This window comes from Balaenoptera physalus (genome assembly GCF_965194825.1).
Source record: "Balaenoptera physalus genome assembly, chromosome: 13".
Taxonomy (NCBI): Eukaryota; Metazoa; Chordata; class Mammalia; order Artiodactyla; family Balaenopteridae; genus Balaenoptera; species Balaenoptera physalus.
In genome coordinates this window covers 9,199,108-9,213,611 of record NC_138892.1, presented here as the reverse complement: position 1 = coordinate 9,213,611, position 14,504 = coordinate 9,199,108, and the positions used below count along the sequence as shown (strand labels likewise).

The following is a 14,504-nucleotide window of genomic DNA, read 5'->3' as shown; positions in this document are numbered from 1 at the left end:
CAGTGTTCAGATGGGAAAACTAACGTCCAGAGGGATGAAGGGAGTCACTTAAGGTCACACAGCGTGTCAGTGACGAAAGCTCGGCATTGGGGACGTCAGAGTTGCAGGCTCTGCTGAGCCCACCTCTAGGGGGACGTGAACCGCTCCCATAAGAGGAGGCAAAGGGCCACAGGAGGTGGGCCCCACCCCAGGCCCAGTCCTGCCCCCAGGCGGTGCCCACAAGGAAGTCAGCCGGCATCAGCCCAGAGTAGGCGCAGCTGTGACGGTGGACGGCCCGGCTCCCCGCCGTGGAGTGAGGATGAGGCCGTGTGCCGTGGGAGCCAGCCACCCCCAGGCCCTGCCCCTGCAGGTCTCACGTTCTGGGAACCTGAGGTTCTCGGAGGCAAGCTGGAGAATTCATCCTCAGAGCTGCCGCCCAGCCGCCCCTGGGGGCCAGCCGTCCAGGCGTGGTCTTGGAGGAGGCTCCAGGTGGCCCGTGGGCTGGCCCAGCACGTGGACAGGGGAGCTGGGGTCAGGCAAGGCTGGCACCCCGTGTTTCTGGATGACGCGGAGAGGGGTGTTTACAGCTCAGGGCTTCCTGCTGCCGCCCATCGCCCTCTCCGTGGAAACCACGTGGAGAGAAGCCCTAGACAGGCTTCTGGAGGGAGGTCGTGCCCCCTGCCCTGGGCCTTCGTGCCTCCCCCATCTCCCTTCCTTGGGAAACAAGTGTCAGGGGGCCCAGCCCCATGTTCAGTTGGGCTGGGAAGGACTTTGCTGTGACCTCCAGCACTGTGACCCACCCTTGGGCTTCTGGCCGCCCTACCGGTCTAGAGGGTGACTGAGTCAGAGAGCCTTGTCCAGACGTAGGGGGGTGTTCAGAAGCAAGTGTGGAAATGAACGGTGGACATTACAGGTTTTTCTTTCCCTTTAACGTTATTTATTTATTTTGTGCTACGCCAGCCAAACCTGCGTATTCTAGGAAAACACAGACAAATATAAAGAAGGAACCAAACTATCCAGAAAGAGCCTCTCTGACACCTCTTTGAGATGGTTCACAGGTCACAGAACGTGGGTCCAAGACCGGCCCGGCTTCTCGCACTCTCCCTGGGCAGCTCGGGGGATGACAGCTCCTGCCCCTCCCGGGGTTAACCCTGACTCAGCTGTGCAGGGTTGTGGCGGGGAGTCGTAGGGGGTGGTGCTTCTAGAGCAAGGGCTTGCCCCTGCCCGGGCTCCTGCCCCCTTCCTCCCTGGTGATAGGCCCCCCACGCGGGCAGGAGAACTGAGGAACGCCGAGGCCACCTTGGCTTCCTCTGAGGGGTGTCTCCCCTCCACAACGGCCTTTTCAGCCATTTTCCGAGCTCCATGATGTCATGAAGCAGGACTGTGGGGAGGGCCTGGGGTTCCTGGAGGGTCTTTCGGTGACCGACCTGGGGCAGGAAGTGACAGGGCGAGGACACCGCTCTGGGCTCATGCCACGTATTAACCAACAGAATCCGCCCCATGGCCCCGGTGTGTGGGTGCTTCCGGTCCCCGCTTTTCCTCGGGGGCCAACGAAGCCCAGCGGGTGAAGCTGCTTCCCCAGGAACCACGAGCCACTTGGCCTCCAGGCGGGGCTGGCGGGTTCCAGGCAGACCCTGTGGGCACACGCGAGTGGTAACCCAGGTTGGGCCGCCTCCTGCGGGACCCGAGGCACCAAGCCCGCCCTCGGCTTCTTTTCCAGAGCCGTGCCCCCGACACAGCCCCCCGGGCTCCACGCTCCACACGCTGGTGCAGCCCATCTCTGCCATTCTGGCCTCCGACCCCGCCAGCTGCCCCCGCTGCCAGCACGAGGCGGGCCGGCGGCCCTCGGCCCAGGAGGGCTCGGGCTCCGGGGGCTCGGGCGGCGGCGAGGACGAGGCCGGCGGGCACGGGGCCCGGAGCAGTGAGGATGGGGCCTCCTCGGAGCTGGAGAACGAGGACGAGGAGGGGCAGGCGGACGGGGCCGCCTGGCTGTGCGGAGACGTGTGGCGGGAGACGCGAGCCAAGCTGCGGGGCATCGTGGAGAGCAAGTACTTCAGCCGGGGCATCATGACGGCCATCCTGGTCAACACCGTCAGCATGGGCATTGAGCACCACCAGCAGGCGAGTGTCGGGGGGCGGGGCCCCGGGGGGCCCGGCACGGGTGAGCCCGGGCCTGTCGAACACCCGCTGTCTGTCTGTCTTCCCCTGACCTGGGTCCCCTTCAGCCACGTGACTTCAGTGCCCAGCCCGGGGCCAGGCACAGAGGGGACGGAGCTCAGGGTGAACGAGTGACCGAATGGCCCCTTGGGGTGTGAACAGGGGGATGTGGTTCCTTTCCCTCTGAGCCTCTCAGCGTGGACACCAGGTCCCCCACAACCCATCCCCCGCCAGTCCCTGCAGAGTCCTAACTTCCATTTGTCGCCTCTCCATGTGACCCTCCTGCCTCTTCTCTCCAAAACGGCTGGAGTGATCTTTCCAGAGGCTGGGAGCGCCCCTGCCCCCAAACTTCCAGAGCCCCCGCTGACCTTGGCACAAAATGCAGACCTTTCCACTGACATTCAAGGCCCTTCGTGCTCCACCTGCGACATATTGATACCTTCCGCAGGTGGGACGCCCTCCTGCCCCTCACGCCCCCCACTTACTCCCTGCCTCACCGCAGCTCCGTGGCACTGAGGGGCCCCAGGGTTGCCCTGCAAAGGCTGTCCCCCATCTCCCTTCTTGGCCAAACCTGTGGTTTCTTCTGTCTTCAGCTCTGGGTGCGTGGGGCGCAGGGAGGGTGTTGGCTGCGTTGATTGGTGTGTCCCAGGCCCCCTAGGCCATCGGGGGTACTGCTGGGGATTCACAGGTGAGATGAGTTCAGAGAAAGGGTCCCCAAGGGGGGATAGCACATGGAGGAGGGCATGGCTCCTGGGAAGTGGCAGGAGCACAGGGAGGATGTGTACAAGAGGGTATTTGCGGGGACACAGGATGGAGGGCTCTGGGGGGGTCTGCACAGATGTCCCCAATCCATAGGTCGCACCCCGGGTGACAGCCTGGACAAGTCCAGCCCTGGATCCATTTGGAAAAACATCATTTTCTGGCTCCCGCTGTCCCCCAGCTGCTAGGTGGGCTCCCTCCCTTAACCTGCACCCCTTTCCTATGAGGCACTCCATCTGGAAGTTGGTGACCCTGAGGCCCAGGGAGGGGATGTCACTGGCCCAAGGTCCCATAGCCAGTCAGGGGCCGAATCTGAACCCACATCTTTGTGTGGCAAGACTGACACCACCGCAGAGTTTAGGGTTTCGACGCCTCCTTGGCTTCCCCGTGGCCCTCTTTCTGCAGGTCCCGCCCCCCCCGCGCCCCGTGTTGGGCCACACTCTCATTTCCCTCTTCATTCGCTCACCGGGCACAGGCTTCATTCAATTCACTTAAATGCGGCCCCTGGGGCTGCCGCCACGCTCTGCTCGGAGCTGCCTGTTTGCCAGTTATTCCGGCTTAACTAAGTGTCTCTGGGGAGGGCTGGGGAGGCTTTCTGCAGGGTAAAGCTGGTGAGACAGGCAGGCTGGACCCCCTCGCCTAGGGTCCAGTCTTCTGGCCTTTGCCTGGCCCAGCATCCCCGGGGAAGGCCCCACAGGCAGCCTGCGCTTTTGGGGTGCTGGCTCTAGCTTCTGGGTGGGGCAGCACCAAGGGCGCGTGTCACAGTCCTGCTGCACCGGGGCCTGAGCACCACCCCTGCCAGTGGCTTGTGGAACCAGCTCGCAAGAGCCGATTTCCTCATACTCAAGGATTTCGCGAGCCCATCCTCATAAACAGTTGGTAGCTTGAAATTGGCCGTGGTGGGAGTATTTACACCATGGAAATTGACATACGCTGCAAATCAGTGCTATTTTTCAGAGGCCCCTTTGCCAGTGTACTACTGGTTCCTGCCTTCTCAGCCATCCCTCCACGGCAAAACACGGTGGCCAGGGTGGCTCCATCCTCTGGGTCCAGCTTCCCCCTCTCTCTGCAGCCCCAGCCTCAGGCCAGGCTGTGGTCCCTGCCCAAGCCTCCTCAGGGTCTTCCTGCCTGGCCTGTCCCCCCTCACTCCTCCTGCCACGTCCTTTTGGGCAAACTTTCTAGCCTCCCGATGGGGGAGCCTCTTCTCTCTGGCACCGTAGGACCCCTCTTGGTGCCCCCACTGGGTTGCCCTCAGTAGGCACTCTCTGCCCCTTCAAAGGATCTTCCCTGGCCTCCTCATCCACGAGCAGGTGCCCTAACTTCGAGCCCTTTCCGTCATAGGGATCGGCTCCCTGGCACCTACTAAGCGCCAGGCCCCGAGCCAGCCTGGTGTATTGAGTCCGCACAACCATCCTCAAGGCAGGTATTAACACCCCCCCTCCGCCCCCCAACCCCGGCCGCACTCTGAAGACCACCGCCAGAGAGCTGCAATCCGCCGCCCCAGGTCTGGGCTCCATCCCTGGTTCTGCTGTCGACTGGTAGGGTGGCCTTGGGCAAGTCACTTGGCCTCCTTCGGCCAGTGTCCCCCATCTGGAAATGGGCACACGGACCCCCTCCTCCCAGAGTAGCTGGGAGGGTTCGATGCATTAAGAACCCTGGCGCATAGTAGGTGCCCACTCGTTAGGAAAGATTTGTGAATCTTTTGTTGGAGCCTTACACCACCACCCTTGGGGTAAGTTTACCAGCTGCCGTCTGGAGCCTCAAAAAATTATTAATTAAGGAAAAAGTGAGGGGGAGGGAGAATTTTAAAAATACTCTAAAGCAGCTCCGAGTGGCAGCCATTGTTTGGCCAAGCTCTGCACAGGGCCTGCTTGTGGGGGGCACGGGAAGTTCTGCTCCACGCCCCTAGCTTCCAGACGCTGCTGGCAGGAAGCCCTCCGCCCCTGAGGTTGTTCTGAGCAGCCGCTGAGGCGGTGCCTGCAGAGAGAGGTGGCCCAGGGCTGCCAGGGGGCAGGGAGAAAAGGGGGGGAGCGGGAGGAGAGGCCGGTGAACGCTCGCAGCCCCTCTCCCGCAGAGCAAGTGACCGCAGAAGGGAGGCATCGTGGCAGCCCCTGCCGGCAGGGAGCTTGGTGTGGCCGCCGGGTGGGGGCCCGGGGGGGCCGGTGGTGAGGGCAGGACAGAGCCTGGGCATTGCTTTCCTGCTCCATCTGTGAAGTGGGGCCACCCCGGCCTCTGTGGTCGCAGGTGCTCGAACGAGGGGTGAGACTGTGGTTGCCTGTGGCCTTTAGGTGGCCACGGCTGCCAAAATCACAAGGGAGTGTCACCAGGTTCCTTGTGGCCACAGCTACTCCTTGCAGGGACCGGCCTAGGAGGAGGTGACAGGGGAAAGTGGGGGTCAGCCAGGCAGTGGCCTGTGTGTGACCCATGAGGTGGTCAGATGGTGCTGAAGTCGGCATAGCCCTGGAGGGGAGTGGGCCCAGAACAGTCTGTGACTGAGGCTGCGTGACAGGCAGGTGGGCGGGGTCGGCTTGGGCAGCCAGATTTCTCTGTCATCATTTGCTGTCACATATCTTCCTGGTGTGATCCTCTCGGCAGCCCCCAGGGCAGGCGGGGTGAGTGTCTTGTCCCCACTGGGCAGATGGGGAAACCGAGGCTCAGAGAGGCGGACTGGCTTGCCCAGCGTGACGTGGTGAGAAGCTGAGATGCTGAGGTTGAATTGGAGGTTCCAGGAAGCCGACGGGAGGTGGGTGGGGAGGCACTGCTCCTGGGGGCAGGCTCTCTCAGCCCCTCCCTCTCCCAGCATTCGCCCGTCCTGGCCCATGACTCCTCCGGAGCTGCACAAGGCTGTCCTGGAACTAGAGGATGCTCACCACGTCGGACAACAAAAAGAGAGTCAGGCTTTATTCTCTTTTCAGCAGTCTCATCAAGTCACTGCCAAGCCAGATCTGGGGCGACTCTGGGAAGAGGAAGATGGAGTGGCTTAGTACCTGACATTCCAGCTCTGTGAGGACTTAGGGGAGAGAGACACCAACATGAACTGCAGTTGGGGAAGGCTTCCTGGAGGTGATGGCACTGGAGATGGATCCTGAAGGACGACAGGGATTTCATTAGACAAAGGAGGGGCAGATGCAGGCACCAGGAGCATGGGCATTCCTACGAAAGGAGGATGTGCACACGGGGCAGGGCAGACAGCCCAAGAGGCCAGGGGCTGTCAGTCCATGAAGGGTCTTGAGACTGGCTTTATCCTTAGGGCAGTGGGGAGCCATGGAAGGCTTGTAAGCAGGGCAGTGACATGTCCGTGCTGAACTGGAGCCTGAAGTCAGAAAAGTAGTGCAGATGAAGGCACCTAGGCCACGGGGAGGTGGGGCGGGCCAGAGGGAGGAGACCTGGGTTTGAGATCGGATTTTACCACTGCCTGGCTGTGGCCAGGGACAGTCACTTCTCTCTGAGCCTCAGGTCTCCTGGCTGTAACATGGGGATACTGTAGGGTAATGTTTGAGCTTAGACGGCATAATCCGTGGAAAGTGCTTAGCACCGCCTGGCACATGGGAGGTGTTTCAACACCAGCTGCCATTGCTATCATGAGGATGATGTTGGGCTCAAGGGGTTCCTGGGGGCAGCTTAGAGACCCCTGCCCAGCTGGGCCCTTATCTGGCCCTGCAGAAATGACCAGAGGCTGGGCAGCTGGGCCTCCCAAGCCTGGCGTCCAGCAGGGACGAGCTGGCCCCGCCCCTGCCCCATCTCCCTCTGCTTCTGGCCTCACCTTCAGGTTGCAGCCCGTCCTCATCGGCCCTCTATCCTCCTGCCTCTGGCTTAACCTGGTTTTTCTGCCCTTCAGCACCTCCTCTTCCATGGGGTGGGTCTTTGCCATCTCCAGCCACCTCTCTGCGGTCTCTGCCTGTCTGTCTGTCTGTCTGCCTGCTCTCTCTCACTTTCTGGCTCTGTCTCTGACTCACAGTGTCATGATCTTGGTCCTTCATTATGTGTTTATCTCTGTTTTTCTCTCTCTGTCTTGTCTCTCCACACCCTGCGTTTGCTTCTCACTCCCTGGGTCTATATTTGTCTATCGGTCCACCTCTCTTTCGAGTGTCTCTTTGTCCATTTCTCTCGTGGCTGCCCTGTCCCTCTCCACATACCTCCCCCTTTGGTCTCTCACTCACTGTGTCTGTATTTGTCAATCTCTCTCTCCCACTCGCTGTCTCTCTCAGAAAAATGCTCGCAGGAGTGATGGATGGTCCAATAGAAAAAGATTAACAGGTGTGCGCTGACTAGAGAAAACAGCTGTTGCGAGGGAGGAGGGGAGCGAGTGGGTGACCTACCTTTCGGGGAGAGCAGAGCTGCGGGCTGCGCATCAGTTGCAGGTGGGCGGGAGTGTGTGTGCAGTGCGTGTGGCCCAGAGCAGGGTGACTGCCATTACGGCCTGTCAGCGTCCAAATCTTTCACCTCTGTTTTGAAAGGCTAGGAAATTGGTGGCTCTGAGTAGCATCTGGGCCCTGGCTCAGCCAGGGATGCCGGGCCTCAGCCCCTCCCCCACTGGGGGCCTCTCTCAGGGTCCCACTCCCCTTTTGGGACCATTTTGTGAGTCAGATGTAATTACAGGTGGAAATGGTGCCTTCTCCTTTTATCTGGCCTTGAGAGGAGCTGGCAGTTTTATTAGATTTCCCAGGCACCAGGCGGGAAGCGGGAGGGTTGGGTTGTTATTTTTTTCTCTTCTCCCTTTGGCCCAAGTGGAATCAAAGTCAGGCGCCTGAGGCCCTGTTGCTTGGTGCGGGGGCTGGGCTGGGCTGGGCTGGGCTGGGCGGTGCTGATGCTGGGAACTCCCGCCTCCCAGCCCGAGTTCGGGCTGGTCCCTTTGCCTGGACAACCTTCTCTTCTCCCTGTCACCCACTCCCCCTCTCGGCTTTGAGGTCTCGCTGAGATGTCGTTTCCTACAGGAAGCTGCTCCTGACTCCACTGCCCTGTTCCCCCAAACCACCCTCTAGTTCCCTCTGTTTTTATCACTGCTGAGTGGTTTGTTAACTTGAGCGATGGGCTTTGCCAGCGGAGCCTGCACTTCTCAAGGGCAGGAAGAATGTGCTGATTCATTCACCACCGCCCACCCTGGGTAGCACAAGCCCAGCCCCTGACAGATGCTTGGGAGACCTGTGGGGTGCATGCAGTGAAGAACAAGTGGATGATGGATGGAATAGTTTGGGGAGGTGTGGGTGTGGATACCGGGAAAGCAGTTTGGAGTCTGACTTGGTGGCTCTGCCACAGCCTTGCCGGGTGGCTCTGAGCAAGGCAGTTCCCTTCTCTGAGCCTCAGTTTCCTCATCTGTAAAATGGAGTTGCTAACAGTGGCCTCACAGATTGACTGTCAGTAATTGTGCTGGGGTCGAGCTCAACACGGGCACATGTTCAGGCCTAACAAATGGCCCTTCCCTTCTCCGTGATTCAGGCGGGAACAACCTGGCTCAGGGTGAGCAGAGACCAGGAACTTCACCAGTCCTGGCGGGGCCAGGGCTGGGGCAGGGGCGGGGAGAGAAGGGGCTGGAGCCTCGTATGGCCCTCATCTTACTCCATCCCCTCGTTTTATGGATGAGGAAACTGAGGCCCGGGCTGTTAGGGGGAGGACCTGGAACCCCACCCCCAGTCGTGGCCAACAGGGTGGCCTGTTTCCTACACTGGGGTTCCTTGGGTGGTCCCACTTGCAGGGGTGTCACCTATTGCTAATAACCAGCAGGTAAACAGCTCCAGGGGCAGAGGTTGGGTCTGCAGCCAGAGGGGCCAGTCTCCCTCTGAGCAGCTGGTGACTTTGACCCTTCACCTCTCTGGGCCTTCGTGTCCTCCTCTGAGAAGCGGGCGAAGTAAGCCCTACTGACCAGGTGGTCAGGTGGATTGGGAGCCGTGGTGGCGCACAGTAGGTGCACGGTCTCTGTCCTCCCTTCACAGGGCAGATGGTCTCCAGCCACCCACAATCCTGAGAGGGCCATTGCTAAGGAAGGAAGGAGGTGGGGGGAAGGCTGTGTAGGGAGGTCTGCACAGGCAGGGGTTAAGGGTGGAGACTTGGAGCCAGGCTGCCTGGGTTCAAACCCTGGCTCTGCCCCTTACTAACCGTGCAGTCTCAGGCAGGGGGCTGGCCTTCTCTGAACCTGCTTCTTCATATGCATACTGGGCTCTTGTGAGGGACTAAGTGGCATGATGCCTATGAAGTGCACAGGGCAGGTCCTGCACGTGCTCCCAAAATGGGTTAGGGTCGCGGGCAAACGGGGTTTCCACAGCCCCTGGTTTGCCTTCTTGTCTTGCTCTGTGTCTAGCCATGTAACCTCTGGCTGGCTTCTGAGCCTTAGTTTCCTTATCTGTAAAATGGGTATCATAATGTGGCCCTTAGCGTGCAGTACCAGCATCATTGCCAACTTTGTGGAAGGTTAGCCCCGTGTGTTCCCATCTCAGTGGACCTCTCAAGACAGCAGAGATGAGGCAGAGTTGTAAGGTTCTTGAGGCCAAGTGCAGGGGGAGGATGGAGCTCCGGCGAGGACGCTGACCTGCGGGTCATGGAGCCGGGGGTGGCCGAGCCGGGCCTCCCCGGAGGTTCTAGAGCTGATGGGTGTCCCGGCTGCCCTCTGGCCTGACCGGGTCCCCGATCCCTTCCCCAACACCCCCACAGCCCGAGGAGCTGACCAACATCCTGGAGATCTGCAATGTGGTCTTCACCAGCATGTTCGCCCTGGAGATGCTGCTGAAGCTGGCCGCCTTCGGGCTCTTTGACTACCTGCGGAGCCCCTACAACATCTTCGACAGCATCATTGTCATCATCAGGTGCCGCCCTCCCCCCCGCCCCCGCAACCCCGCCCCTAGCCTGTGGGCCTAGAAACAGAGCCGGGTGGGAGGGGGATTTAATGCACTGACCCCAGACAGTAAATGAAGGACATAAGATCAAAGGAAGCTAATTACACTGAAATGCAGTTATCAAAATATTTGAAAATTTGTGATTTAGCAATATATGTACTTCTGGATTAATTCATTAAATAGCAAGATCTAGCAGTGGGTCCGTGACTACCATCATTCCAAGGAAAGGATGAGCATAAATAATATCTGGAAACATCTGTATCGGCTGTCATGTGATAGAAAAATATCAGTGATTTCGATTGGCCACAAGGTCATAGGAAGTGCTAATTCTCTGCTGTTTGTTGTTGACGTTCATAATCAAAAGAATGTTAAATCTCAAAAAGAGGTCAGTGATATTTATGGGCCATAGACTTCTTGGGGGGGGGGGGTGGTCCATGGAATCCAGGTTCAGAGCCCTGGCTTTAGGGTGCCACGAGACACAGTGACCTGTGAAACAATACCTGTTGGATGAATGAGTGAATGAACGGAAGCTGTCCATCTCTCCGCCCACCTGGCCTCTCCTTCTTCCTTTGCCCTCGTCTCTTCCCGGCCTCCCTCTGACCCTTCCTGCCTCTCTCCCCTCCCCACCCCTGCCTGGCGGGCCGTAGCATCTGGGAGATTGTGGGGCAGGCGGACGGCGGGCTGTCGGTGCTGCGGACCTTCCGGCTGCTGCGGGTGCTGAAGCTGGTGCGCTTCATGCCTGCGCTGCGGCGGCAGCTCGTGGTGCTCATGAAGACCATGGATAACGTGGCCACCTTCTGCATGCTGCTCATGCTCTTCATCTTCATCTTCAGGTGAGTCCCGCCCACACTGGGGCCACACCTGTGGGGCCTGCCAGGCCTGTGGGCAGGAACCTGGGGAGTGTGGCTGGTTGAGCTTCTCCAGGCAACACCCCAGACCTGGATACGAATCCTGGCACCATCACTTAATCCCCTATGGCTCTGGGCGAGTACTGCCCCTCTGAGCCTCTGTGTTCACATCTGTAAAATGGGACCAACACTGGCCCCTCCCATCTTAGTGGGTTGTTCTGAGAATGAAACAAGGTGGGTGGGCAGAGAGCTCGGTGTGTGTGAGTCCCTTGAGCCACCTCTGTCTCTCCCCCAGCATCCTTGGGATGCACATCTTTGGCTGCAAATTCAGCCTCCGCACGGACACGGGAGACACAGTCCCTGACCGGAAGAACTTTGACTCCCTGCTGTGGGCCATCGTCACGGTGTTCCAGGTGAGCCCCAGCATGTGTCCATGGGTGTCTGGGGAAGGGATTTCTCCCAGGATCACTTTTTGGAGGTGCCCCCAGCCTCAGAGAATCCAGGGAAGAACAGTGGCCTGACAAGGAGGCCCCTCAACCCCGGCCTCCAGTGGCCAGGCTGGCGCAGCGCTGGCTCTGGGAGCTGGACTGACTGCTGGGCGCCCGTCCCCGCCCCCTCGCTCCTGCCCTGAGACTGTGGGGTTAGGATTCTTCCCTGAGACTGTTTCCTCCCGTGTACTGTGGCCGTGGTTGAGTGGGTGTGTACACACAGGTGTGGTGGGGGCAGAAGGAACGAGGGGAGAAGGCAGGGTGGGCTTGTGCCCTGGGTGGTGGGGTACGGTGCTGAGAGGATGGGGTTGGGGAGCAGCCAGGAGGGAGCACGGGTCAGTGGGGAGCGCGTGTCAGGGCAGGAGTGTGTGACGTAGGCCTCGAGGGTGTGGGCAGGCCGGGCAGCAGGAAGAGCAGTGTGTGTGTGTATATGTGTGTGTGTGGGGGGGGGTGTGTGCGCGCACACACGCGCACGTGCATGATTCTGCGGCTCTGCCCCCAGCTAGGGCCATGGTTTTCGAGGACCCTGGGTGTGCCCGAGCGTGTGTGGGCGGGTGCTCTAGGTGCTCACGGGCTGTGGCGTGCCTGCACCTAGGGCACCCGGTGGGCTGGGGGGCCTGGAGATACTCAGGGGCTGAGCTGTCATCCCCCTTCCCCGCACAGATCCTTACCCAGGAGGACTGGAACGTCGTCCTCTACAATGGCATGGCCTCCACCTCCCCCTGGGCCTCCCTCTACTTCGTTGCCCTCATGACCTTCGGCAACTATGTGCTCTTCAACCTGCTGGTGGCCATCCTGGTGGAGGGCTTCCAGGCGGAGGTGACTGTGGCCCTGGTGGAGGAAGCACCCCTTTGGGGCCTGCACGAGACTGGGCGGGGGGTGGTCTGGATGGAGGAGGACTGCGATTCAAACATCCAGCAGGCGACAGGTCTCCAGAGGAGGGGGTTGCCAGTGAGGTGATGAGCTTCCCATCACAGGAAGCATGCAAGTGGGGGGGGGTCTGCATCTAGGATCCCTGCCTCTCCCCCAGGGGTGTAGGCCTAGGCTTCTCCATCTCTGAGATCCTAAAGTCCCCAAGATCTGGGATTCTGGATCCTGCCTCCTTCATTTTCTGAGGCTTTGGGGACATTTAAAATCAGGCAGATGTGGGTTTGTGGCCTAGGTCCTTGTTAGCTTCTCGCTTCCCTTTTCTGAGCCTCAGTTTCCCCATCTGTAAAATGGGGGGGTGTGAAAACACCCATTGAAAAATTCAGGAGGGAGGGAAGGGCTAAGCTGACTTTCGTTCCAATGTGAGGGACGGTCTCCCAGGGCGACGCCAATCGCTCCTACTCGGACGAGGACCAGAGCTCATCCAACATGGAGGAGTTTGACAAGCTCCAGGAGGGCCTGGACAGTGGCGGAGGTAAACGGACCTCCACTCGTCACCTAGGAGGCCAGGACTCTTCCCCAGATCTAGGTGGGCAGAGGGCACAGCATCTGGTTTCCCCTCGCCAAGGCTCCAGGACTGCTCATTCTCTATGGTTTGTTGTTTACATTTATAATTGAAAGAATTGCTAAATCTCCAAGGTCAGTGACATTCATGGCTCTCCTGAATTCTAGCCACAGGGGTGGCTGCAGCCCACCCTCACCCCTCCATACAGCTGGCCTGTAGCGAAGAGCCTTGGGCCTCAGGATGCCTGGGTTTTGTTTAGCACCACTGTGCAGCTTGGAAGAAACCTCCCCAGCCCGTGCTGTGTCCTTCTCAGTAACCGGGCTAACCAGGCTCTGCCTTCTTCCTGCATTGGGCATGGGAGTGAGGTTCCTATGTTGGGTGAAGCTCGGAGCTGGCCCTGAACACAGAAGGCAAGGGATCCACTCATCCAAAAATAAAGCTGAGAGCCTTGCAAATGGGGCAGAGGGGAGGCACATGTGACGGGGTCCAAGCAGGAGGACTTCCTGGTGGAGGAGGTCTCTCCAGAAAAACTCTTCATTTCTGTTACTGTCCCTGTCTGTTTCTTTGTCTCATGGCTTCTTTTGCTCTTGTTCTGTCCTCTTGTCTGCTCCTCCCTCTGTCTCTATCCGAACCCTCCAGATCCCAAGCTCTGCCCAATCCCCATGACCCCCAACGGGCACCTGGACCCCAATCTCCCACTGGGTGGACATCTGGGCCCCACTGGGGCTGCAGCATCCACCCCCCGCCTCTCGCTGCAGCCAGACCCCGTGCTAATGGCCTTGGGCTCCCGCAAGAGCAGCGTCATGTCACTGGGGAGGGTGAGCTACGACCAGCGCTCCCTGGTGAGTCCTCGTGAGGTGCTCTGGATGGCTGCTCCCTGCTGGGTGTGTGCTGAGGGACCCTGAGAAGAAGTGTCTGACAGTCCAGCCTCAGACTGGTACCTAGGCTTAGGGCACCAGACTGCCCAGCCAGAACCAGGCAGGGACCATGTCTGTTGCACTCCTGGGTGCCCAGGGACAGAGCAGGACCTGGCAACAAGGAATGAGTGAATGAATGAATGAGTAGTGCCAGTGGGTCTGGTGTAGAGAGTTGGGTTTTTGTCTTAGCAGCAATGTGTAGGGTTAAGCGCTGGGCCTTGGGGTTGGGCAGACCTGAGCTTGTATCTGGCCTCTGCCACTGCCAAACTTTGTAACCATGACCAAGTTACAGTCCTTCTTGAGCCTCAGTTTCCCTTCCTGTAAAATGGGAAGATGCCGTGACTTGCTGTACCTTTATCAAGGGAAGGGAGGTGGCAGGAGGGACATAGCCACACAGTGGAGGTGCCCATGTGTCTGTAGATGTGGATGGAGTGAGAGGCAGAGCAGGGAGAGGACCCCTGGGGTCTAGCCCCTTCTGTCACCCACTGGCCATGGGGGCATCCCTCTTTGGGCCTCAGCGGGTGTGCAGGCTCCCTTCAGTCACAACCGTGGGTGTGTGTGGTGGCGCTGACCGGAGCCCCGGGCTTCCTCCCAGTCCAGCTCTCGGAGCGCCTATCACGGGCCGTGGGGCCGCAGTGGGGCCTGGGCCAGCCGTCGCTCCAGCTGGAACAGCCTCAAGCACAAGCCACCGTCGGCGGAGCACGAGTCCCTGCTCTCGGCGGCGGAGCGCGGCAGCGGCGCCCGGGCCTGCGAGGGTGCCCGGGAGGAGGGGCCGCTGCGCGCCGCGCCCCTGCACGCCCCACACGCCCACCAAGCGCAGCATGGTCCCCACCTGGCGCACCGTCACCGCCACCACCGCCGGACGCTGTCCCTCGACACCAGAGATTCGGTGGACCTGGCCGAGCTGGTGCCCGCTGTGGGCACCCACCCACGGGCTGCCTGGAAGGCGGCAGGCCCGGCCCCCGGGCACGAGGACTGCAATGGCAGGATGCCCAGCATCGCCAAGGACGTCTTCACTAAGATGGACGACCGCCGGGATCGCGGGGAGGACGAGGAGGAGATGGACTACGTGAGTGCGTGAGGCTCTAGGGGCCACG

General features: G+C 60.1%; 1 protein-coding gene across 3 annotated transcripts in view; it reads left to right on the top strand.

Annotated features, from left to right (window-relative positions):
• Positions 1-14,504, top strand: part of CACNA1I (calcium voltage-gated channel subunit alpha1 I) — a 118,402-nt gene that overhangs the window by 76,279 nt on the left and 27,619 nt on the right. For all 3 annotated transcript variants that reach the window (XM_082420567.1, XM_082420566.1, XM_082420565.1), the window contains 8 exons: positions 1,700-2,100; positions 9,541-9,692; positions 10,370-10,555; positions 10,866-10,983; positions 11,722-11,877; positions 12,367-12,460; positions 13,130-13,332; positions 14,003-14,476. In XM_082420567.1, coding sequence (XP_082276693.1) covers positions 1,700-2,100; positions 9,541-9,692; positions 10,370-10,555; positions 10,866-10,983; positions 11,722-11,877; positions 12,367-12,460; positions 13,130-13,332; positions 14,003-14,476 — 1,784 coding nt within the window. The remainder of the gene's footprint in view (positions 1-1,699; positions 2,101-9,540; positions 9,693-10,369; positions 10,556-10,865; positions 10,984-11,721; positions 11,878-12,366; positions 12,461-13,129; positions 13,333-14,002; positions 14,477-14,504) is intronic.